The sequence below is a fragment of the Rhea pennata genome, chromosome 1 (genome assembly GCF_028389875.1).
Source record: "Rhea pennata isolate bPtePen1 chromosome 1, bPtePen1.pri, whole genome shotgun sequence".
NCBI lineage: Eukaryota > Metazoa > Chordata > Aves > Rheiformes > Rheidae > Rhea > Rhea pennata.
In genome coordinates, this window is record NC_084663.1 from 86,548,839 (window position 1) to 86,572,865 (window position 24,027).

The following is a 24,027-nucleotide window of genomic DNA, read 5'->3' on the forward strand; positions in this document are numbered from 1 at the left end:
ATGAACTGTTCATGTCAATATAACATGATAATTTGTTTGCTGGTGGGGGGGGGCAATAGCAGGGAGCAGTGTATGGTGCTATGAAATAGCTACATCTGGAGCAGGAGAGGGGAATAGAATGTATTGGAGGTTTTCTCTGAATCGCTGGGGTAGGGATAGTTTTATAGGTACTGGCGTTTATGATAGGCAGATGCATTGTGTCAGAGGCCTGTACGTGTGGTCAGGAGGTGACGGGAGTCACCGTGAGATTGACATGCATGCTGCTGATGGTGGCTAGTGACTGCGCTGTAGAGCGCAGCAGACAGCCGATGGGTACCACGAAGGGACCTGCCATACTGTGGGTACACGTGATGCAGTGGAGAGTGCCAGCCCGATATATGGGGCACCATGGGCCCGATTCTGGCACACATGTGAAGAGGAGGCAAAAATGTGATACAAGCACCACGTCTCTCTCTCTCGGATTACCTGCCTCAGTCTATAGAAAGAGGGGATGACCAGGTCAGCCAGGCGTGGGCATCGGATGGACCTCCTGAGCACTATGGAGCGGTGCATCAGACGGGTAAACCCTGCTGCAGGGAGGCTGGCAGCGCAAGGAGAGGCAGAGGTGCCAGTGCGTGGCGAGGGGCGAGCTCGGAGGGGCGGTCAGCGGGGCGATCAGGGTTGGCGCGGGCAGCCTGAGTACGGCCATGGCTCCCCTGGACGGCGATGCCTGGCTTGGGCTGCTGCCCAGCACCGGCAAAGGCTGCGGGGCGCCTGCCGGGGCAGCCTCAGCCAGCGCCAGGGCCCGGTGTCTGCTTCAGCAGTGGCCTCCGAGGAGAAGGACGGTGCCCGCCGTGGGGCCCTAGAGCCTGCATCGCCGGGTGGCAGTGCCAGAGCGCTACGGCGGCGCGGCTGGCCCGCTGCCCCGGGACCGTTAGGGGCTGCGCGGAGGGGCCGGGGCCCCGCGGCAGGAAAGGCCCCCGCGCGCGGCTGGCGGGGCGGGGCGGGGGCGCCGCGCGGGCCGAGGGTGGGCTGGGGGCGGCGGCGCGGCGGAGCCCTGCGGGAGGTGGGGAGGGTGGCTGGGAGTATTATGGGATGTTTGGCTGGACGGTGGCTCCCGGCGACTATTATGGGATGCCTGCCTGAGCGGGGGGGGGTGGTGGTGGTGGAGGGGGTGACTATTATGGGATGTGCGCCTGGGGTATGATTATTATGGGATGTGCTGGGGGTTATTGCGGCGTGGGGGGGGGCAGGCCAAGGGACGAGTCTATTATGGGATGGCAGGCTGGGCAGCGGGGTGTGGGGCGAGGGGGCGCGTGTGGGGGGCTGGTAGGGGCGAGTATTATGGGATGCCTGAGTGAAGGGGTTAGAGTATGGGGAGTATTATGGGATGTTTCTCGGAGGGAGGGTTGTATTATGGGATGTTCCTGCTGGGAGGGGTTGTTATTATGGGATGCCGGGCCGGGCAGTGAGTGGGAAGTTCTGAGGGGAGGGCGAATATTATGGGATGTTTCAGTTGGGGGGTTGCCAGGGAGACGGGGGTGGGGCCTGTTGCCGGGTCCTAGTGCATATTATGGGATGGAGGCGGCAGGGGGCGGGGCCTGGCTGGGTTTTTTCCCCTTTAAGAGGCGGTGCCGGGGCCGGAGCCATTTTCCCTTCAGCGGCGGCGGTGAGCGAGCGGAGCTGGGGTCTCGAGCTGGGTGAGGAGCCGGGAGAGGATGAGGGCGGGTAGAGCTTCCTACCACCTCTGAGTGGGTGTCTCTGGCTGGGGGTGCCTCTTCCCGTCAGGCGCTCCGTGGGCCCCTAGCCATAGCTCCCTCTGGCCGCGCTGTCCCCCTGCTTGGGCGACCGCAGGACACTTTACCCTCCCTTCCCCCGACACAGCACCGGCGAGCAGCCTCCCCGCCGCTCCCCGGTGCCTCGGCCGGTGGCAGCCGCTCGGCTCCCGGCCCGACGCCCGTCCCTGGGGAGAGACGGCCCCTCGCCGCATGCGAGCTGGACTTCCCCGGCCCCGCCCCGCGCCCGGCGACCGTGCCCCGCCGCGGCGCTGCCCCCCCCCCCCCCCACCACCCCCGCCCTGCGCCGCGCGGCTCTGCTCTGCTCCGGGCGGGGGCGCGGGACTGGCGGGCAGCGGAGCGGGGCTGCCGGCACCGCCGAGCCTGTCCTGCCTTTTGTGCGCGTCCCCGCGGCGCGAGATCTCCGCAGTGCCCGTGGGCTGCAGGGGCCCGAGGAGGAGGAGGCGGCTGCTGCTCGCTTGCCTCTCTGGCCGCGGCGGCTCAACCCGCGGCTGGCGCGCCAAGTTTGTGCAGGCGAGTTCGGGACTCCCGGCATCACTTGGTCCGCCGCTGTCCGCCGTACCGATCCCGGGCTGAGCCCCGACCGCCGTGCTGACTGTGACGGCTCACTGACAGCGCCCTGATTCAAGGTCTTCTCTGGAAAATCTGCCTCCCCTTCCTGCCTCTCCTTCTCCCAGTCCAAAGTAGAAATAACCGTGGGTACTCATTCTAGTCTGGCATCTGATTGCAGGGGACAGGAAAATTTCCCCTAAGACAGCTGTTTTGGCTTCTTTGCAAGGGATGAATTGCTGGCTCAGTTTAATATCTAGTATCTTCTGAGCATACTTCATCACAACTCTTAAGCTGATACCTGCTGCCAGTGTTTTTGTTATCTGTAGGCTCCAAATCTGGTAAAGCTGCTGTCTAAGCTTTCTCACAGATGCTCTTGTTAGCACTATTGCTTGGGAAACCAGAGTTCAGGTGCACTATAACTTTCTTTTTTTTTCTTTTCAGTGAAGTAGTGGCTTGACTGGCGGGAAGACACCTTGTATAAGCCCGGGCTCCCACCGATTTGGGGGACATGGCATCGGGCATTGGATCTCCATCCCCATGCTCAGGGGGCAGTGATGATGATGACATGGAAATTCTGTTGAACAACACTATCTCTCAACATCAAGGTACAGAGCCAGGTCATGTGTGTGCAAGATTGTGAAAATGCAGTTTTCATGCTGAATATGAGAGATACGTGAAGATGATGTGCAGGGGAGTTTGTACTTTACTAGGAGTCCTGTATATGTCTTTTGATTTTGATATGCAAGTCATAGGGTTACCTCAAAATGCGAGGCTCATGGCTTTTAGTCAGGTGGAGCTGACTTTGTTCCAAGCCATTGCAGTCTGTCAGGGGCCTGTGCTTTGAGGAGGTATAAGGGGGTGGAGCAGAGGAGCGGATTCTGACAGGGCACCAAAATGCTTGCAAGTTTCATATTTCATGAATGGGGAGGGAGGAGAGGGGCAGTATGTAAAAGTGCAGGGAGTCTGGCTTTCTTTCATCTGGGAACTGAGACCTGCTGACGTCCAGAGCAAACTGCCCTGGGCTGTTGTGTGACCCACTTTTTCTTCACCACACCCAATTATTGAGGTTTCTTTTGGTCTTGCTCTGTGCTGCTTGCTCACCTTTGCTTTTCTTACAGTCTTCGTATCTAGCTTTTTTCTTGCATCCTTATCATCAACATAGAGACTTGGGTTAGAGTTCTGGGTACTTTTGTTTTTGATGTTGTTGCTGGCTTGTTCTGTAGACTTAGACCTGCATTTTGTGCTTTGTCATAGAAAGCAGTAGTACATATGTGGATGTCCTGGAGAGTAAGACAAGTTTGACTTTCTTATCAAGGCTTTATGTAAGGTTGTAGTATTATATGAGAAAGTGCTGAAACTGGAAAGATTTTTTTTCTTTTATGAGTTTTGACTTTAGAGCTTTTCTGACATCTCTAGAATTTTATTTGTTAGGGGCTATCAGTAAGCCTTGTAAGGGAAATTTTGGGGAGGGGAAAAAATATTTTTAAGTTCTTGCAGATTTAAGAGCCCTAGGCAAAATATAGAAAAGGATGGGACGTGAGAGGCTCTAAACTGGAACTTGCTGGAGGGGAAAGATATGGGATTAATGAAGAAATTGGGTAGATGTTGCAGGATGGTGTGAATGAAGAGGTGTTAGTCAGTGGGGAACGTGTCAGGGATAGAATACCCCCAAATTGTGAGCACTCTCTCTGCCGTTTCATTTCATCTCTGACTGCTTTAACTACAACCTGTGGCTTCCTTCACTCTGCCCAGCTCCTATGGTCAGGAGGCCATTTTCCCTTGGAGGGAGAAGGAGTGACTCTGGCTGTGTGTGATGGGCGGGGTGGCGGGGGAGGGCCAATGGCCGGGCTCTTCTCAGAGCCTGCCACAAAGGAAAGAGCTGTCTGACTGCCCCTCAGGCTGCAGGGAATGACGGAAGCCACACAGATGGAAATGTGCGGTGGTAGTGGGAACTGGCATGCATTTTTGTGACTAGGGAGTGAGCTTGCTAGCTGTTTGGAGGGGGAAGGGTTGTCAAATCTGTATCTGAATGAGTAGCAACTTACCTGTGTCAGGAGAAGGACGAGTAGTGGCTTGCTGTCCTGTATCTTGTATGCCACAGTAGGGCCATTTGTACTGCTGCAGTGGCTAGATAAGTGAGGGGTTTTTGGAAACCCGTGGACTGAAACAGTGTCCTAGATGGATTCTCACAAATGTTTTTTCACTTCTATTTTTATATACCAAAAAGGAATTGCATGCTGTCTGTCCATCCTCCCTTCCCTGTGCTAACTGGGCTACTTCTTGTTTTGACTACTGGGTCCTTTAGATGTGGCCATCTACTCTATGCTCTTTTCTTCTCGTGCTAGATTAGAGCAAACTTCTGGTCCCTAAATTAAGTGCAACTCTGCTTGGAGAAGGAATATAGTAGGAAATGAGGGAAGGCATATACAGAGGTACCTTATCATATGTCTAAATAGTATCTTTTATGGATAGTAAATGGGTAAACAGCATTAAACACCTCTATGTTTGTAAGTATGTAGCAAGGAACAGACAAATCAACTGATGTCCGTGAGAAGTTGGCTATGCTGTAGTGCACAGATGGGATCTTAATGTGACATGTCACCTCTTCCCCTTCAGAGCCTGAAGAAGAGCCAGAAGAAGAGCTTCTGTCAGAGGCTGAAACACTTAAGATAAAGAAGAAGAAGAAGCCCAAGAAACTAAAGGAACCTAAAGTGCCCAAGCTCAGCAAGCGTCAGAAGAAGGAGGTGAGGAAAAGAATGCCTTAGATCATGCTCTGAAATCTGGAAGTGTGGGTGAGAGGGTCTACTTTTGTTCGGCCTGTGGCAGCAGTCCTTTCTTATGGATTCCCTAGAGCTAGCAGAAAGTGTGGGTGGGGGGAGTGGAAATGTGCAATTCTTATCCAGGGTATCTTCTCACAGCTGTCTGATCTTCTTTCTCCCTCCCTCCCTCCCTCCCTCCCTCCCCAGCTGGGTGACAGCTCTGGTGAGGGGAATGAGTTTGTGGAAGAAGAAGAGGAGGTGTTGCGCTCTGACAGTGAGGGCAGTGATTATACTCCTGGGAAAAAGAAAAAGAAGAAATTAGGGCCCAAGAAGGAAAAGAAAAACAAAGCCAAACGCAAGGAGGAGGAAGAGGAGGAAGAAGAGGATGATGACTCCAAGGTGAGACACTGACCTGCTGACTGAGTGCTTGCCCCTCATTCTTACGCATCTGATTTGTGTGATCATTGTACTTAGCTCTGTGTGCTATCACAAATGCAAGGGATGTTCTGTGTGTGTGTATGTGTTTGGTTCTCTCCCCCCCCCCCCCCAAAGCTGGCTTATCTTGACTGTTTTCCTGCCTTATGTTTTTTTTTCCCTCTCCTCCCTAAACATATCTGGAATGTATACTGGATCTATAGACTTTTCTCATGTCCACTGATGCTCTGTGGTCTCTGCCAGTGATAGGTGAAAGAAGAAGAATACCCAGTTCCGGTCTGTTGAGTCGTCTGAAGATGTATGGATGTTTTGCTATTGCCTGCAATATGTGCTTTGTCACAGAGCTACTGTGATTCTCTTTGTACAGGAGCCCAAGTCATCTGCTCAGCTCCTGGAGGACTGGGGCATGGAGGATATTGATCATATCTTCACAGAGGAGGATTATCGCACTCTCACCAACTACAAAGCTTTCAGCCAGTTTGTCAGGTAAACTACAAGCTTTTAGTGCTCGGAAGGACTCTGGAGCAGAAAAGAGATAGGACAAGGACTGTATTCCTTGCTTTTAGAATCTTAAGGCACATTAGAGATGCTAGTTCCTTCCCTAGAGCAAAAACAGAAGAAATTTGGATCAGTTTTTACTGTTGCTTCAGTTTTCAGTGATTGAAATGACACAGAAGTCCTTGCTCCCAGGCCCCTTTTTTCCCTAACATGCTAAATTCCATTTTGCTTTTCAAGCCCCAGAGCATTTGCTTCCATACTGTTTGAAGGATGGGAGTGGAGAGATTCCTTTGTAATCTCTGATCTCAACAACCAGTGAATGTAGTTTGGGAGAGAAAGGTGTGCTGCTGGGGATGGGGAGGCTGAAGAGAGGAAGAATTACCTAGACTTCATGCGGGTAACCCTTCCTTCCTTAACTGCATGCAGGCCGCTTATTGCAGCCAAGAACCCTAAAATAGCTGTGTCGAAGATGATGATGGTGTTGGGAGCCAAATGGAGGGAGTTCAGCACAAACAACCCCTTCAAAGGAAGTTCAGGTGCATCTGTGGCAGCTGCAGCAGCTGCCGCTGTTGCAGTAGTGGAAAGCATGGTGACCAATGTGGATGCTGTTCTGCCGCAACCGCCTGTAGATGTGCCACTCAGAAAAGCCAAGACAAAGGAGGGCAAAGGTGAGATGAAAAAAATCTGACAGGGTGGTAGAGAGGAAGCCAGGCAGCAATCCTCACTTGCAGGCTTCTTTATTCCCAGGACCCAATGCCCGGCGGAAGCCAAAGGCTAGTCCTCGTATTCCTGACATGAAGAAACCTAAAACAAAGAAGGTGGCACCTTTGAAAATCAAACTGGGAGGATTTGGTTCTAAGCGTAAAAGATCGTCAGTAAGTGATGCTCCATCTTTCTCCTTCTGAAAAGAAGGTGCTGACATTAGAAATGTCAGGGTCTGTATCTGCTTGCTGTCTGCAGCATGCATCCCTAAATCACTTAACTTTCTTCTTACTTACCTCAGAGTGAAGATGATGATCTGGATGTGGAATCTGACTTTGATGATGCCAGTATCAACAGCTACTCTGTTTCAGATGGATCTACAAGCCGCAGTAGCCGCAGTCGCAAAAAACTCAAAGCTGGGAAAAAGAAAAAGAAAGGTATTGATGCGTGTTGTCTGTTGGAGACAAAAGCACAGATAAGTGTGCAGATAGATAAGATGATGATCTTTGTAGCATTTAGACACTAGCAGCATACTTGAGATTTTGGATTCTGGATCCCTCTATTACTGCATAGGTTGTTGGTGCTGAGAGTACCCTCCCTTGCTGTAAGAAACTGCTAGTTGTGGCCTGTACTATTGTAACTCCTCACCACCCTGTGCAGGTGAAGATGACTCCACAGTGGCTGTGGATGGCTATGAGACTGATCACCAGGACTACTGCGAGGTTTGCCAGCAGGGAGGAGAAATTATATTGTGTGATACCTGCCCTCGTGCCTACCATATGGTTTGCCTGGATCCAGACATGGAGAAAGCCCCAGAGGGCAAATGGAGCTGCCCACACTGTGTGAGTACTGAATTCCCCCGAACTGTGCAAGAGATTGTGGAGGAGGATAGTCAAGTAATTTGGATTTGCTCTTTTGCGGTCATGAAATAATCATGAACGTGTTACTTTGGTTTTCTGAATTGATGCTGCTATAGGAAAAAGAGGGCATTCAGTGGGAAGCAAAGGAGGATAACTCTGAAGGTGAGGAGATCCTGGAGGATGTTGTGGGGGATGCTGAAGAAGAGGATGACCACCATATGGAGTTCTGTCGAGTCTGCAAGGATGGAGGAGAGCTTCTGTGCTGTGATGCCTGTCCTTCATCCTACCACATCCACTGTCTGAATCCCCCGTTGCCAGAGATTCCCAATGGGGAGTGGCTGTGTCCTCGCTGCACTGTGAGTTTTTGCTAGTACCATCCTCCTGTTGCCACAAGAGAGGGTGGATCTATTCCCTTTGGATTGTCTCCTTTTTCCAGAGATGCTTGGTTCTCAGAGATGATTATTTTTCCTCTTATGTTTTTGTCATAGTTCATTTAAAGCCTTCTTTTCAGGGCTGGATGGTGCCCTGTAGCTTGGTTGCTCTTTCTCTAGAAAGCAGAAAGAACAAAATTACAGGCATTGGGTCTCATTAAATTTCCCCTGTATGTATGTACGAATAGGTTGCAAGCAAATTCAGCATTTAAAATATTTTATCTAATAATGAACCAAAAAGTTTTCAGAGCTACAGACCCTTAACATGCAAAACCTTTTCTTAGTAGCCAGTTGGGAAGATCTTCATACTGTTGAAGGATGTCATTGAAGAAGTATTATAAATGGTATTAGATGCTTTCATAGGTAACATGGATTTCTGTGATAATGAACAAAATACAAGCTGCTTTGGGGTGTGTCTACAGCAAAATATTTTTCTGTACAGACTTCCATTGAAGATTTGGTTGGATGGACTGCTGGGCTCATCAAGCCTAGCAATTTCTGTGTTTCAGGTAGAATTTCTGAATCAGTGTGGTCTTGGGGAGACCACTAAAATGAGATACTGGATCCAGCTTGGGGTTTGGTAGTTCTAGAAGACGGCAAACTGTAGAAAGTTCAGAAAAGTACTAAAGATAAGAGGATGAAAGGTTCCAAGTCCAAGAGTTTCAAAAAGGAAATTCCATCTCCATAGTGTGTGTGTGTGTTTGTCTGTCTGTCTCTCCAGCATCTAAGTGCTGAAGAGTGGAATATTTGCAGTCTGCAACGAGATCTATCTAATTTTCCAGTGCCCACCTTTGAAAGGAAAGGTGCAGAAGATCTTGATCTGGAAATGGGGCCAGCCCCCAGTTGGCCCCCCACCACCACGTCCACCTGATTCAGACCCTAATGCTCCTCCCCCTAAGCCTCTCGAGGGTCGGCCTGAAAGACAGTTCTTTGTCAAATGGCAAGGCATGTCCTATTGGCACTGCTCTTGGGTGTCAGAGTTGCAGGTGAGTTGGAGGCTAAAATCATAGGGGTGGATAGTTATTTCTGTGGATATTTGGGGAGAGATATTTAACATCACTGTCTTTGTCCTGACTCCAGCTGGAGCTGCACTGTCAGGTCATGTTCCGAAACTACCAGCGCAAGAATGATATGGATGAGCCACCCTCGGGGGACTTTGGAGGGGAGGAGGAGAAAAGCCGAAAGAGAAAAAACAAGGACCCCAAATATGCTGAGATGGAGGAGCGCTTCTATCGATATGGGATCAAACCTGAGTGGATGATGATCCACAGGATCCTCAATCATAGGTAGGGGAGGGAGCAAAGATTCTTGCTCTTACAAATGATTAGGTATTTTGATGCAAAAGTTTTAACAAAAACATAAAGTACTGTTAGAGTAGACTGAATAAGCTAATTTTTGCTATATGAATAAGGATAGAAATGGGAGCTCTGGTTCATTTGTTTGCATGACAGACATTATTGTTCTTGTTCTTGCTGTTTCTGCTGCTTCATAAAGATATTCTTCTCTCCCATCTGAGTGGGTTGAATGTATGCTGGTTTTCTCTCGCAATATACTTAAGACTTAATGCTTTCTCCCTCAGTGTGGATAAAAAGGGGAATGTCCATTATTTGATTAAGTGGAGAGACCTACCCTATGACCAGGCATCCTGGGAAAGTGAGGATGTGGATATCCAGGATTATGACCTCTACAAGCAAGCCTACTGGAATCATAGGTAAGATAAGAATCTAGAGGTTGTATTATTTCTGTACCTCAAGAACAACTATTTGGATCATGTTGTCAGTCCCCAGCATTGGCTGGATTAATACACAGAGATAGTCAGGAAGCATCTTATTGCTGACTCCTTATCCCTTTGGGCAGAGATTTTAGTGCATCCATAACAGTTCGTAAAGGTTATGGACGTATTTTATTGAAAATATCTTGAGTTGAGTAATTGCTCTCCTATTTTGTGCGATAGTTTTCCCGTGGTCTTTCACAAAAGTTGTTAAGCTTGAACACTTTGGGGACTGTCTCTGCATAGGGAGCTGATGAGAGGTGAAGAGGGCAGACCTGGTAAGAAATTAAAGAAAGTGAAGATGCGGAAACTGGAAAGGCCCCCTGATACTCCCACGGTGGATGTAAGTTACTGTTCCCTCCTTAGGAGCCATCTGATACATAGCTGTTTATTTTGGGAAGGGGAAAATAGATAGTTCTGGTAGTGGTACTGGCTGGTGTCTCGAATGAATGATGGGACTGAAGGGTGAAGAGTATAAGGTTTTGAATTCCTTCCTGGCCCAAAGAGGAAATGGGTTATGGAGCTTTCAGATGAAGGCCCACCTTGTCCTTTGACTAAGACTGGCTAGCTCTCACTGAAAGAGGATTAACAAAAGCTTTTTCAGAGGGGTGCCATTGGGGGTTAGGCTCTGGGTACTAATCTGGTCCTCTTCCATGGAGTCTCACTTGCACTGGGGAATATGTGGATGACTGGAAAAGGAGTCCTGGTAGCTAGCTAAGGATTTCAACTCTTCCTTCTCTTTGCTGTAGCCTACAGTGAAGTATGACAGGCAACCAGAGTACCTCGATGTAACAGGGGGAACCTTACATCCCTACCAACTAGAAGGACTGAACTGGCTGCGCTTCTCTTGGGCCCAGGGCACAGATACAATCTTGGCTGATGAAATGGGTCTGGGAAAGACTGTGCAAACAGCTGTGTTCCTATATTCCCTATACAAAGAGGTGAGAGGCAAACATGCTGCGAGGTCTGTCCTGAGGGGAACACTGCCTGTGTCCAGTGGATGCATTCCACTAATGCTCTTAATGGCTCTATTTATAGGGCCACTCAAAGGGACCTTTTTTGGTGAGTGCCCCACTCTCCACAATCATCAACTGGGAACGAGAATTTGAGATGTGGGCCCCAGATATGTATGTAGTGACTTACGTGGGAGACAAAGACAGCCGGGCCATCATCCGTGAGAATGAATTTACCTTTGAGGATAATGCTATACGTGGAGGCAAAAAGGCATCTAGAATGAAGGTACAGAACTCTGCTGTAACGCAAGTGTGAATTGAAAGGAATGCACTGCATGGCTTTTAGGAGTTAAGGTTCAAATATTCCAAAGGCCCTGGGAGCTGATTATAATGAACAGCTTCCACGAGGAAGTAACTGCTTACTAATGGCTAGTGGGTGTTTAGACTCGTGTTCTAGACTGTTATAAATGCTTCTAACAGTCTATAACAATTAAGTACCGGCAGGCGGGCAGGAGGCTATGATGACTAAGGCAATGTTGACCTTAGGCAAGCCCCTTTCTTGCTTCTACTTACTCTCTGAAGTTGTGTATCATTTTGTACAGGTCTAAGTCAATGTCAGAATTGTCAGTCTGCATGAATTTGACTTTTAGCTCCTTGTATGAAGAAATGGCTGACAGTGAGACCACAGCTGGACAGATGAAAAATTGCTTCTTATGTCCAGACAGGATGTAACAGCCTGATAGGTGGCTGGTTTTTACAGAACTTCAGTCTTGCTAGTAACTTTGAATCCTCTGTTTACACTAAATCTACATCTTACAGCCAGTCTGCAAACAACATGGTGGGCAGGGGAGGAGGGGAAGGGGGTAGTTCCTCTGAGGCAGTTAGGTAGGACTCCTTGGTTTCCTTGAAATTGAGAACTGCATTAACCACTGACAGTAAATTGAAATTCTGTGATTAATCTAGTTAGTTTTTAGAGTCTTAGCTTTTTGAGCTGTTCTTCTCCAAATACCATTCCCCTGACATGACTCCATTCACTGCTTATTTGTAAGCCTTTTTGTTAGGAGATCTGACAACTGTTCAGAAAGCAGATACTGAGGGAGATAAGGAGACTTACATGTGTGAGTAGTGGGGTATTAAAAAGCTAGAATGGTTTTGGTAGCAGCTGTAGTTTTGTGACGGGAAGCTGGTGGTGTGAACGTGAGTTTTGGGTATGCTGCTTGACCATAACTGATCGCAAAAACTTGACAAGAAACTCTGCGTCTGCTTTGTCCTGGGGCTTTCTCTTATCCTGTTACCATGTTTGTCCCCTTTCTGTGTAGAAGGAGGCAGCTGTGAAGTTCCATGTACTTCTCACCTCCTATGAACTGATCACAATTGATATGGCCATACTGGGTTCTATTGACTGGGCCTGTCTCATTGTGGATGAAGCTCACAGACTGAAGAACAACCAGTCTAAGGTACAGGAAAGCAAGGATGGTAAGGTCTATAGGCGTGACTTGCCTCACAGAGGGGAACAGGGACATATTATGCAGAAGATTATGTAGCTGTTTGGAAACAGAATTTTGTCTACCAGCTCCTAGCTTCTTGTTCAAAAGTCAATTTGATGTCAGTGGTAACAACTTCCCATGTAATGTATCTTATTGATTGAAACGGCTTTCCCTCTGGGTGAACAGGCAATTGGCATATACTGGGAAACAGAAGCCTGGCTGTTTTGTTGCTCTTGGATATGAACTGGTTTTCTGGAGGCAGATCTTATATCTGCACCACCTCAGTTCTGGAAATGTTTACCACACTGAGCATAAAACAAGTGACAGGAACGCAATTATCCTGCTTCCAGAGTAGGCTTCCTGTCTGCATTTGTCTAGCTGTGTAGCAGTGTTAATTATGTCTAACAGAAACAGGAGAGCTAGCCAGAGGTGGCCCAAAAACACTTGGGTAGATGCTGAAAGCCATATAGCTGCATTTATGAGGATGCACCTTAACTAAGCTGCTTTGAATTCAATGGAGTAGACTGTACAGTCTTAATACAGGCCTTCCCTAAATTCTTGTGCTTTAATTCTGGTATTGATTTATCTGATTTCAGCTGAGTTCCAGTGCTTACTGCACTAAAAAGAAGTGTTACTGGAAAAATAATTTTTATAGGTTCATGAAGATTGTACAAAGCAAAGCTATCTCTTGGCTTTTTGGGGAGTTTGGTGGGTTTTTGTTTTGGTGGTGGTTTTGTTTCTTTAGGTGGATTTACTTTTTTCAGATCTGTGAGGCATGTTCCCTAGACATCAGCTGTGCTTGAAGTCCAATTTTGCTTTTTTTTTCATTATTGGACATACTAATGAATGCTTATCTTTCAATTCATAGGTGTGAATAGTGATACTAAATGTTCAAGATTTTGCTATGATTAGACTTATAATTAGTTGTCCACTAAGACCATTTAAATATGCCTGTCTCTAGAACAGTTTCCTGTCTTATAAGGATAGCTTTAGGTGTTTGGCTGCGAGACAGATCAGCTATTTCTTGACAGATTATATGGTTATTACCTACTCATCCTACCAAAATGTGGTTTTGCAGATATGATCAGTAACTTCAATATTTCATTCAAAGATGAGAATGTTACTGAATTTAATTATGTAGAAGAATAAATCCCTGTGGGAGCTACTACAAGGATCCTTCCTACTGTGATAACCAAAACACTAGCGATGGTCGGTTCCTTGGTTTTTGTTTGCCATCTAACACAAGCTACTCTCATGAAGTTAGATATTGTATCATGTTAAATAAGCAGAGAAATGCCCAAGTTTACAAATAAACTACTTTATTGTCATTACGCTTGAAAACGTGTTGCATTTGTACTTCTTAGAGCAGGCAAACAGTTAAATACTCAACTGTCTGGAATCACTTGGCTGTTGCGACAACCAGCCCAAATTACCTTAAAGGTATTTCGGCAAATACTTAGTGTTGTTTTTTTTTTGTTTCGTTTTGTTTTTTGTTTTTATTTTTTTTGTTTTTGTTTAAACCCCCTGCCTGTTCAGAACTCCAGGACACCGCTAGGATTGATATGAATAGGATGAGTGACTTAGCTATTTCTAGAAGTCTCGTGGCAGAGAAGTTGCAGGAATGTAGAATGTTAATTTATTGGGGGGGGGGGGGGCATAATATACTAATCCAGAAATGACCACTGGTGTGAAATAGTTTGTAACTAAAAAGACTGAAGGAAATCTGCCAGCACCTGATGACTTATTGGATTTGCTGCAGAGATGTTTTAGCTATGCAGAACAGTGGTGTGAATGAGAGGCTAGTGATCCTGACTGGAATGTGAACTACTTGGAACTCTTACTTGAGATAGCTGATGTGGTCTAAATTGAACCCTAGTTTAGTGGATTTCTTTCTTTCTTTTCTTTTTTTTTTTTTTTTTTTTTCTCTAAGAGAAATCCTTCTTTCTAGGATTATTACTTATGAGCCCTTGACATGTTTTTCTCTGTTCTTTCCCTGCTCTACACTTCCCAGTTTTTCCGTGTGCTGAATGGCTACTCCCTCCAGCATAAGCTGTTGCTTACAGGAACTCCTCTGCAGAACAACCTGGAAGAACTGTTCCACCTACTGAACTTCCTGACGCCAGAGAGATTCCAGTATGTCTTGCAGTGCAACTTCAGGCCAAGCCTGTCTCTATCTTGTCGCTCCTGTCCCTTTCTGTGTGTGTGGCAGTGGGGTGGGGGTGGGAGCTGGGGGTTGTTGTTTCATTTTGGTTTTCCTCTTTTTTCCTTTGTGGCTTTTGCTAACTGTTTCTCTTTCTCTGCAGTAACTTGGAGGGCTTCCTAGAAGAGTTCGCAGATATTGCCAAGGAAGATCAGATAAAGAAGCTGCATGACATGCTGGGCCCACACATGCTGAGGCGCCTCAAAGCTGATGTTTTCAAGAATATGCCATCTAAGACTGAACTCATTGTCAGAGTGGAGCTGAGCCCCATGCAGAAGTGAGTGTGAGGATGGAGAGAGCACCTGCTGTTCAACTACTGTTGCTCTACTCTGCAGTTTCAAAGAGGATTCTTGGGCAGCTGCTTATCCTTACTGTAGGGCTTTCTACGTACTGGATAGGAGCAAGATTTCCTGCTGCCATTATAGTAGAGGGAGTATCCTATAATCCTGTGTGCTCATGTAAGGGATAAAAGGATAGTGATTGCTGCTGATAGAGCCTAGGTAGTTGGCAGGTAATGTCAGGAACTGTGCAGAGGCTGGCAAAAAGAGTATGCTGCACATTCTCATGAGGGTGTCTGAGTTGCATTCCTTCTTTTCAGGAAATATTATAAATACATTTTGACAAGAAACTTTGAGGCACTGAACGCACGTGGTGGTGGTAACCAAGTCTCCTTGCTCAATGTTGTTATGGATCTGAAGAAGTGTTGTAACCACCCCTACCTCTTTCCTGTGGCTGCTATGGTATGTTCTGTCACTTGACTCATTCTCTGTATGGAAATCCTCTGCTAGATGATATCAGGCAGCCAATTATCCTAGCTTTGGAAGGATTCCCCTTCCCCTCTTTGTGCTTGTATCTTTCCCTTCTTCCCCTCCCCACCCCCCATATGTCTTTATGTAGACCTGATGTGCTGGAAGGCCTTTTCTTTTCTAGTCTCTGTGTATGACAGGTAGGAATTATCTTGTGATTTACTGCAGGATGGTGAAGACAGTGGAGCAGGGACTGAGTAATGGAATCTGGGAGTCAAGCTAGGACAGAGGCGTAGGGTAGCAGTGGTGTTTCATATTAGTGCTACACATGGCAGTTCTGCTAAGTTAAATGGCCAGACATAAGGCAGCATCTGATGAACACAGCTCGGGACTAATAACGAGCCATGTCCCTTCAAGCTGTTTTTTGGGGGAGCTGGGATTTTTCCTTCATTCCTTCTCTCCTCTTTTTCAGGAAGCTCCAAAAATGCCAAATGGCATGTATGATGGTAGTGCTCTTATTCGAGCATCTGGAAAGCTGTTGCTGCTCCAGAAGATGTTAAAGAATCTTAAGGAAGGAGGTCACAGGGTGCTCATATTCTCACAGGTATGTGGGAAAAACTAAGGATGGCAATTCCATTTTTGAAAAAGGAGGCTATCCATATGGCATTTCCTTGCTCTTCTCGCTATTGTTGTTGGGTTTTTTGATATTCAGATGACTAAAATGTTGGACCTTCTGGAAGACTTTCTGGAACATGAAGGGTACAAATATGAGCGAATTGATGGAGGAATCACAGGCAACATGCGTCAGGAGGCCATTGATCGCTTCAATGGTATGAAGTCTCTTGCTTTCTGCACAAAATAAACTGCTATGTATGTACTTAGTGATGAGCATGGGATTGTTGGTTATTATCCAAGTCTTCCACTGTTGCCCTGGAATTTTAAACTACTAGTAATTCCCCTCGCATAACATGATGGAGCAAAAAAGAACTCACACTTGAATAATGTGCTCTCCCTTGATTACTTTTGTTCTTTCCTTTTATCCAAGCTCCTGGTGCTCAGCAGTTCTGCTTTTTGCTTTCAACTCGAGCTGGGGGTCTTGGTATTAACTTGGCTACAGCAGACACCGTGATTATCTATGATTCAGACTGGAATCCCCACAATGACATTCAGGTGAGTGTGAATGAGACCACTTACTAAGTGAGACTGAGGAAGAAGGGAAGTAAAATCATCGGTAGGAGAAGAGGAATATATGAGAGACTAACACTTCAGAAACAGAAAATTAGAGCAGTTGCAGATGGGTAGAAATGAAAGAGAGTGGGTTCTTCTAGGGCCTGGCATTTGCTAATGCTAATGTTAAGAGCAAATATGAAGGCAACTGGTAAGGGTGTCTCTTTAAACAGATGGGTTATAGCAGATTACTGTTTGTGGCTCGACACTATTTTGAGAATGTATTCTCTTTTCTAGGCTTTCAGTCGTGCACATAGAATTGGACAGAACAAGAAAGTGATGATATACCGCTTTGTGACAAGGGCCTCAGTGGAGGAGCGTATCACTCAAGTGGCCAAAAAGAAAATGATGCTAACGCATTTAGTAGTGAGGCCAGGGTTGGGCTCAAAGACAGGCTCCATGTCCAAACAGGAACTTGATGACATCCTCAAATTTGGCACTGAAGAACTCTTCAAGGATGAGGCTACCGAGGGGGGTGAGTGCCTGGGAGTAGAACTGGAGTAGGTTGGGAGAGCTGGCTCATTATTTAGCAAATGGCAATAGGAAGTGCTGACTGTAGCTCTACAGAGAGGTCTGGAGTGATATTCTCTTTTCTTGTCCTTATGAGCTACATGCAACAACTGTGTCTGTGCTTCTCTTTCAGGGGATAACAAAGAAGGTGAAGACAGCAGTGTCATCCACTATGATGACAAAGCAATTGAGCGTCTGTTAGACAGAAACCAGGATGAAACAGAAGACACAGAACTTCAGGGCATGAATGAATATCTCAGCTCTTTCAAAGTGGCACAGTATGTGGTTCGTGAAGAAGAAATGGGGGTGAGTATGAGGTGGATGTCAGTATCTTCTGATCAGTAATGTAGGATCAGTTAAACAGAAGCAACTAGGACTCTCATGCTTGTAAGGACAGCAAGTAGCCATGTATCTGCTCTAAGGGCTTGGGGTTTGGAGCACAGGGCTCTGAATTTATTGCCCCTCTATGACAGGAGGAAGAGGAGGTTGAACGGGAAATCATTAAGCAGGAGGAGTCGGTTGACCCTGATTACTGGGAAAAACTGCTGCGTCACCATTATGAGCAGCAACAAGAAGATCTGGCAAGGAATCTGGGCAAGGGCAAACGTATTCGCAAGCAGGTGAACTACAATGATGGCTCACAGGAGGACAGAGGTACAAATGCACAGAATCCTGGGGAACAGAGGTGGATATATGTGTTGCAGGGAGAGTTACGGAGTAGCGTCTCAGGCTCACGTGCTGTTTTTCTTTCAGACTGGCAGGATGACCAGTCAGATAACCAGTCAGATTATTCAGTTGCTTCTGAAGAAGGAGATGAGGACTTTGATGAGAGGTCTGAAGGTAAGTTCTGGTGAAGCCAGAGTTCCTGGATCATTTTTTTCTGGGTGTAGGAACAGCTGGAACTTTGATTTTGTTGCTTGGTACACTTTATATTGTTTTTCTGCAAGGGAAATATTCACACAACAATATGCTGTGCATTGTCTCTCTTCCTTAGCTGCGTTTCTCTCTTCAGCAGCTCGTCGGCCTAGCCGCAAAGGCCTGAGAAATGATAAGGACAAGCCTTTGCCTCCCTTGCTTGCTCGCGTGGGAGGGAACATTGAGGTAAGTAGCCTCCAGATAGTTCCTTAAATCCCAATTTCTTCTATACAAGCATATAGGGCTCTTTCAATATCTGTTGATCTTATCAATATCAATTAGGTCCTGGGTTTCAATGCCCGCCAGCGAAAAGCCTTCCTTAATGCTATCATGCGCTATGGAATGCCACCTCAGGATGCCTTCACCACTCAGTGGCTTGTTCGAGACCTCCGTGGCAAGTCGGAGAAAGAGTTCAAGTGAGTCTGCATTAGATGGGGAGGAAGGTGGGCAACATCTAGCCCCAGAAAGGAAGGATGAGATTTGGGCTTTTTCTGGCCTTTCTGAGGGACTGCAGCTCGTCGTCACAGCAGTTGATCTTGTGCGGGGGAGATGAAGTTCAACCTGGGAAGAAATAGGGGATTGTTCCTAGTTCTTTTTGGGCTGAATTTACGAGTCACTAAAAGCAACTGCCTGGAGAAGAATATAGCCTTGCCAGGCAAGCATGTAACAGTGTCCTACCCAAATCCTTTCTTGGCTCACATTTGTTTCTGGCTCAAAATCCTAAGCTAACAGATATGCTCCTGTAGGAATTCTGTATGGAAATTCTCTCCTGAATGCGCTTGAAACCCCAGAACTTGTGTGGGTTGGGAGTCTCGGGGTGATTTTTCCTTTACTGTATATTGAAAAGTGTTTGATCTTGCATATCTTCAGTCTAATCTGGTTTCTAGTCTAATTGCATGTCTCCTACTTCTCCAGGGCCTATGTGTCATTGTTCATGCGCCATCTATGTGAACCTGGAGCTGATGGTGCAGAGACCTTTGCAGATGGAGTCCCACGGGAAGGTCTTTCTCGACAGCATGTCCTTACCCGCATTGGTGTCATGTCACTCATACGCAAAAAGGTTAGTGCCTGCAGAGCAATGCATCCTTTCCTCTCCATACTACCTCTGGTTGCTGATGTGCTGAGCTAGTGAGTTATTCTTCCTTGTCTATTTCTTTGTCATGTGGCTTTTCTGCCTAGTTTGTGTTTGTGGAGTGGCTGTTCTGCCTAGTTTGAGGGTAAACTTTATATGACTCCTCCAATGATATCTTTTTCTCCCTCTTATGCAGGTGCAGGAATTTGAGCATGTGAATGGACGTTGGAGTATGCCTGAACTGGCAGAGATAGAGGAGAACAAGAAACTTTCGCAGCCAAGCTCGCCGTCTCCCAAAACGCCAACCCCTTCGACACCAGGGGATACACAGCCAAATACACCTGCTCCTGTCCCTCCAACTGGTGAGAGCTTTCCCCTTTGCACAGTCCTGCGTCCTGACCTCATCCCAGCTGTTCCCCCTCACCAGAGCTGTGGTGGGGGGTCTGGGGGTGGACGCAGATCAACTGACCTCTCATGTTAGGAGGGCTGCCAAAGACATGTGCATGCCCTTAAAGGCAAGAGAGGACACTAGCTTCCCTTGGATGAGCTGACATCAGTAAGAATAGAAGCCCTGCATTTGTGCTGGGCAGGAAAGGGGTGATCACTCCTGAGTGATGTTGATCCCATTTGGATGGGCCTAGTCACTGGCAGTGAAGGAGATGTGTGCTTGGTTACAATGAGGGGAAGCCCTTACTGATTGATTCTCTCCTTCTGTCTGCTGTGCTGCTCTGGGGTGGGGAATACAAAGAAGAGGGAATAAAGGTAGAAGAAGGAGCCAGCACCAAGGAGCAAGGAGAGTCATCTGAACCAGAGAAAGAGCTCAATGCCTCTTCTACTGAAACAGAGGTTCCTATGGAGGTGAGTGCTCAGTTGCTTGCTTGCTTCATGAGCAAGTTTCTTCTTGCTCTACTCTGTGTCATTCAGCTTCTGGGGCAGAACAGAGTTCTGTCTGGGAAAACACTGAAAGCTAACTCTCAAGATCATTAGAAGATGCCTGACAGTTCTGTGCATCTTCCCCTCTCTGCTTTATAAGATGTTTTCTAAACTGCTTTGACTGTCTTCTGTTGATAGTGCTGATAAAATTCCCTGACTTTGACCATATGCTGCTTTGCATCTCTTCTCATTGATTTATGTCTTAAGCAGTGTGCTCAGTCTGTGGAGACACCATCACAGGAAGCAAAATCTCCTGTGAACTCTGCAGAGGCAGATGAAAAAAAAGGAGAGGAACCAGAGGTGAAGGAAAGACCAGATGAGCCAATGGAAGTGGAGAGCAAAGGTATCTCTAGGAAGGCTAAGACCGTTAACAGCAATTAGAATAAATAAATCTCTAGTAGTATCTTCCTCAAGTAAAGTCTTTCCTGCCTCAATACCTTACCCTAAAGAAGGGGGCTGTGTAGATAATCACGGGGACCATTTCAAGGCTTTGAACAAGGAAGCAGGGAAACAGTATTAGGTTCCACATACTGAGTTCTTGGACTTGCCAGCTACATCTCATATTCCCCTTCTCTTCTGCAGCTGATGTGGAGAAAGTGGAAGACAGAACGTCTGTTGAGCCACCCCTTGAACCTCCTATAATCACTCTGGATGAAAAGGGTGAGCTATGATGATTCCATTCTCTTTATTCCCTCTCCAGCAAGGATTCCTTGTGGGTCCAACTTGCTGTGGAATGTACTATATTCTTCCTAATTATTTCCTGTCTGTACAGAAGAGAAAAAGGATGATGACAAGAGAGATGTGGTGATGCTTCAGAATGGGGAGATGCTGAAAGAGACGGTAGATGAAAGGCACAAGAAGGCAGTAAAGCAGCGCTTCATGTTTAACATAGCTGATGGTGGCTTTACTGGTAAGAGACCTGTATATGCTTAAAGTTATTTACCTGCCTCTACTTGTCTTGGTGAAATAATAACTTAATACTTGTGTCTCTTGCCTTTCCAGAACTACACTCCTTGTGGCAGAACGAAGAGCGGGCTGCAACTGTTACAAAGAAGACCTATGAGATCTGGCATCGGCGTCATGACTACTGGCTCCTTGCTGGGATTATCAAGTATCCTTACACTGACAAACAAGCGTTCTCCCCTTCTTCAGTATAAACTGTTGCTAAAAGGCAAACTATTTGCCCCTTAAGTGAGAGAGTGTCTTATCTTCTCTCACAAGAATCCTGCCTTGGTGGGAGGCAGGGGGTTCTTGTCAGCATAGTTAAGACTCTGTGAGCATGATGTTGTTATTACGTTTCCTTTGCCCTTTCCCCCCTGTTTCTGTACCTCCTTTCCCTGCCCCCTCACCTCCTTTCCCGGCCCCCTCTTGAAATGTGTCTGCCTGGGCTGTTTATTCCCTTATTCTCACTGCCTTTGTTTGCCTGAGCTCATCCCATTTCAGTCATGGCTATGCCCGTTGGCAAGATATTCAGAACGATCCACGTTACGCCATCCTCAATGAACCTTTCAAGGGTGAGATGAACAGGGGCAATTTCCTGGAAATAAAGAATAAGTTCTTGGCAAGGAGGTTTAAGGTAAGGATCTCCATTCAGCATGACAGTGTCTTTCAGCCAGCTAGACCTCTAAAAGCAAGACAAGCCGTCCTGTTGAGCTTGGTGTTCTGATTTTTTTTTTTTTTTTTTCCGAAGATGAAGGCTTTTGCAATGTCTCTCGTATTGGTGGCTAAAAAGAACAGTATTTGTTAGGCTCATGTAGTAGCTTTGTGATAGGAGCCCTTTACTCTAGGAGCAGTGTTGGGGAGCTTAGTTGAGCACACTCTCCCCAAATGTTTCTTCAACAGCTGGCATTCCAAAGGTGTTAGTAGCCGTTTTCACCACAGCTTCTGCTTGGTGTACTGCAAACAGACTCAGGATGCCTAAGTAGAACTTGAAAACATTTTATAACCCTGGATTTGTGAAAGGGCTGCCTTCAGTCTTTGCGTGAAGTACTTATGAGTGACTGTAGTTTCATTCTGAAAGTGATTCAAGACCAACTCATGAAATTCTGAATCAGTGTTTTGCCCTGAGATTCAGTATAGTTTGGCTTACCTGTTTTGCGCCATCTTTTCAGTGCAGAGTCTGAAAAGTGCAGTCATTTCTTTAAATGTCGCTATCTGATATGTTTAAGTGTGTTTTTAAGACTCTTCCTGTAAGTAGTTCAGGATACTTCTCTCTCAAGTTCAAAAAGAAAGCTCCACTTCCATTGCTCTGCACAGACAGATTAAAAAGCTTTTGGGGGAGTGTTTTTAAAAGCCTTTAAGAATCTGAGCCATGCTAGCAGAGGAGTAGGAATCCTACAATATTTTTTTCCTGTTAAATTGGCTAGGATATGCCCTGGTTTTCTTGTGTACCTGGCTTAGCTAAATGGAGTTTTAAATTGTTTTGTAATATCTAGCCTTTATCCACAATAAGCATAAGCCTGTGAAGTGAGGTTCAGCTGTATAATCTCTTCTCATGAGGATGGGGAAGCTGGGGCAGGAAGAGCCAAGTGGGGTGCAAATAGGCTGCTTTTCAGGTAGTTGCTGAAAGACTTTTATTTACCCTCTATTGCAGCTCCTGGAGCAAGCATTGGTGATTGAGGAGCAGCTGCGACGAGCTGCCTATCTGAACATGTCAGAAGACCCATCTCACCCTTCTATGGCTCTGAATACTCGTTTTGCGGAGGTGGAATGCCTGGCTGAGAGCCACCAGCACCTATCCAAGGAGTCGATGGCTGGGAATAAACCAGCCAATGCTGTGCTGCACAAAGGTGACTGTTAAGCAAGGGTGGATATTTGTTAGCATCACTGTCCCCTTTGGCCTTTTCCCCAGGCAGAGTTCCCTTCTGAACCCAAGCCTCTTTGTCTTCCAGTTCTGAAGCAGCTGGAGGAGCTTTTGAGTGATATGAAGGCAGATGTGACTCGTTTGCCTGCCACCATTGCCCGTATCCCACCTGTGGCAGTGCGCCTCCAGATGTCTGAGCGAAACATCCTAAGCCGTTTGGCCAACCGCAGCAGTGAGCCCCCTCCACCACCGCCTCCCCAGCAAGTATGTACTCTCTCTGGTCAGTGAGCAGCCCTGCCTGGCTTGGCTGTTACGTGGGGACTCTTTGGGAAGCTGCCCTGGTGAGCTAGGATGTATTGACCAGTATTTTGTCTCAGGTAGTGTTGCCTTGCCTTGCAGGTGGCCCAGCAGCAATGAGTCCCTGGCCCAGTGCTGTTGACCTTTTGGCCAAGTTGAAGTGACCCACCCCTTCACACTCTACCCCTCTGCCTGACATTCCTGACTGGGTGCTGTTTCCCTCTATGGAAACTGCTGTACAGGTCTCTGGGAGAAGAAACTCCTTCCTCTGCAGCCAGCCGTTGGAGCAAGGAGTGTGCTTAGGAGAGAGGGGGATGTATGATGGACTCTGTATATAGTGACTGGAGGCCACAGCGCCATGTCTGTTACACGGAGAACCTGGCTGCGTTGCTCGTACCTCGGCCTGGAATTCCAGTTTTTGTTTTTAATTTTATTTTGAGTTTGTTTACTGAGATGAGTGCACAGGCGAGACCAAGCAAAAGCCAGGACAGAGACAAAGCTACCTCCATCAAGATCCTTTTTAATACAAAAACTGACTGGACTTGTCCACTAATAAGCAGCTTGAAGACAACAACAACAACAAAAAAAAACAAAAAAAAAAAAAAAAACAAAAAAAACCACAGGAAAATCTTGATAAAACTGAAAAATAAAGTTTCCTTGTATTTTATTTTAGTGCCCTGCTTTAGCTTTCTCAGGGACTGTCAGCAAGGTAGATATACCTGGGTGCCCTTCCCAGCCTTTCTCTGGGACAAGAGCGACCCTTGGCCCAGGGCTGCCTGCTCTGGTGTCCTCTGGCTGCTTGGGTATGCGCTAAGCCCTTCCGCTGCTGCCTGATCGCTGCTTTGACAGGTTCCGATTCCTAAGCCTTCCCTGAACGCTCTTTGACCTTACCCGAGACTGTAGCGTTCAGCCTGTAAAACCTCCGGTGAAGCTGGAGACGGGGCCGCTTCCCCGCGGCTGCGGCGGCTCCGCCCCCCCCCCCCCCACGCACACCCGGGGCCGGGCCGAGCCGCGCGGCGCGCTGAGCCGGGGGCGGGGCTGGCAGCGCTGCCGTCACCGGCGCTCAGCCACTCGGCGGGCAGCGGAAGCGATGGGGGGGGG

At 47.1% G+C, this 24,027-nt stretch overlaps 1 protein-coding gene and 1 non-coding gene across 8 annotated transcripts; both read left to right on the plus strand.

Moving 5' to 3' along the window:
* Positions 1-1,586: 1,586 nt before the first annotated feature.
* On the plus strand, positions 1,587-23,593 carry CHD4 (chromodomain helicase DNA binding protein 4). Of its 7 annotated transcripts, none has more exons than XM_062594248.1 (40): positions 1,587-1,679; positions 2,769-2,932; positions 4,944-5,071; positions 5,294-5,485; positions 5,889-6,007; positions 6,446-6,687; positions 6,767-6,894; positions 7,023-7,158; positions 7,382-7,563; positions 7,698-7,937; positions 8,795-8,998; positions 9,093-9,298; positions 9,592-9,723; positions 10,030-10,126; positions 10,533-10,724; positions 10,822-11,022; positions 12,056-12,193; positions 14,235-14,356; positions 14,527-14,700; positions 15,022-15,163; positions 15,642-15,773; positions 15,882-15,999; positions 16,215-16,339; positions 16,634-16,871; positions 17,040-17,212; positions 17,380-17,560; positions 17,636-17,746; positions 17,901-18,007; positions 18,104-18,237; positions 18,737-18,881; positions 19,090-19,255; positions 19,642-19,751; positions 20,034-20,169; positions 20,409-20,486; positions 20,599-20,736; positions 20,829-20,937; positions 21,270-21,402; positions 22,420-22,615; positions 22,718-22,893; positions 23,029-23,593. In XM_062594248.1, the coding sequence occupies exons 2-40, from the start codon at positions 2,836-2,838 to the stop codon at positions 23,044-23,046; spliced, it is 5,796 nt and encodes a 1,931-aa protein (XP_062450232.1). In that variant the 5' UTR covers positions 1,587-1,679; positions 2,769-2,835; the 3' UTR covers positions 23,047-23,593. The 7 variants fall into 7 exon arrangements, with proteins under 7 accessions (XP_062450232.1, XP_062450241.1, XP_062450247.1 ...); XM_062594257.1 differs by having other exon boundaries at positions 17,919-18,007; XM_062594263.1 differs by having other exon boundaries at positions 17,922-18,007.
* Positions 19,284-19,423, plus strand: LOC134135792 (small Cajal body-specific RNA 11). The gene has a single exon (XR_009957377.1). It is a non-coding gene; the product is annotated as a small Cajal body-specific RNA 11 (non-coding RNA).
* Positions 23,594-24,027: the final 434 nt, after the last annotated feature.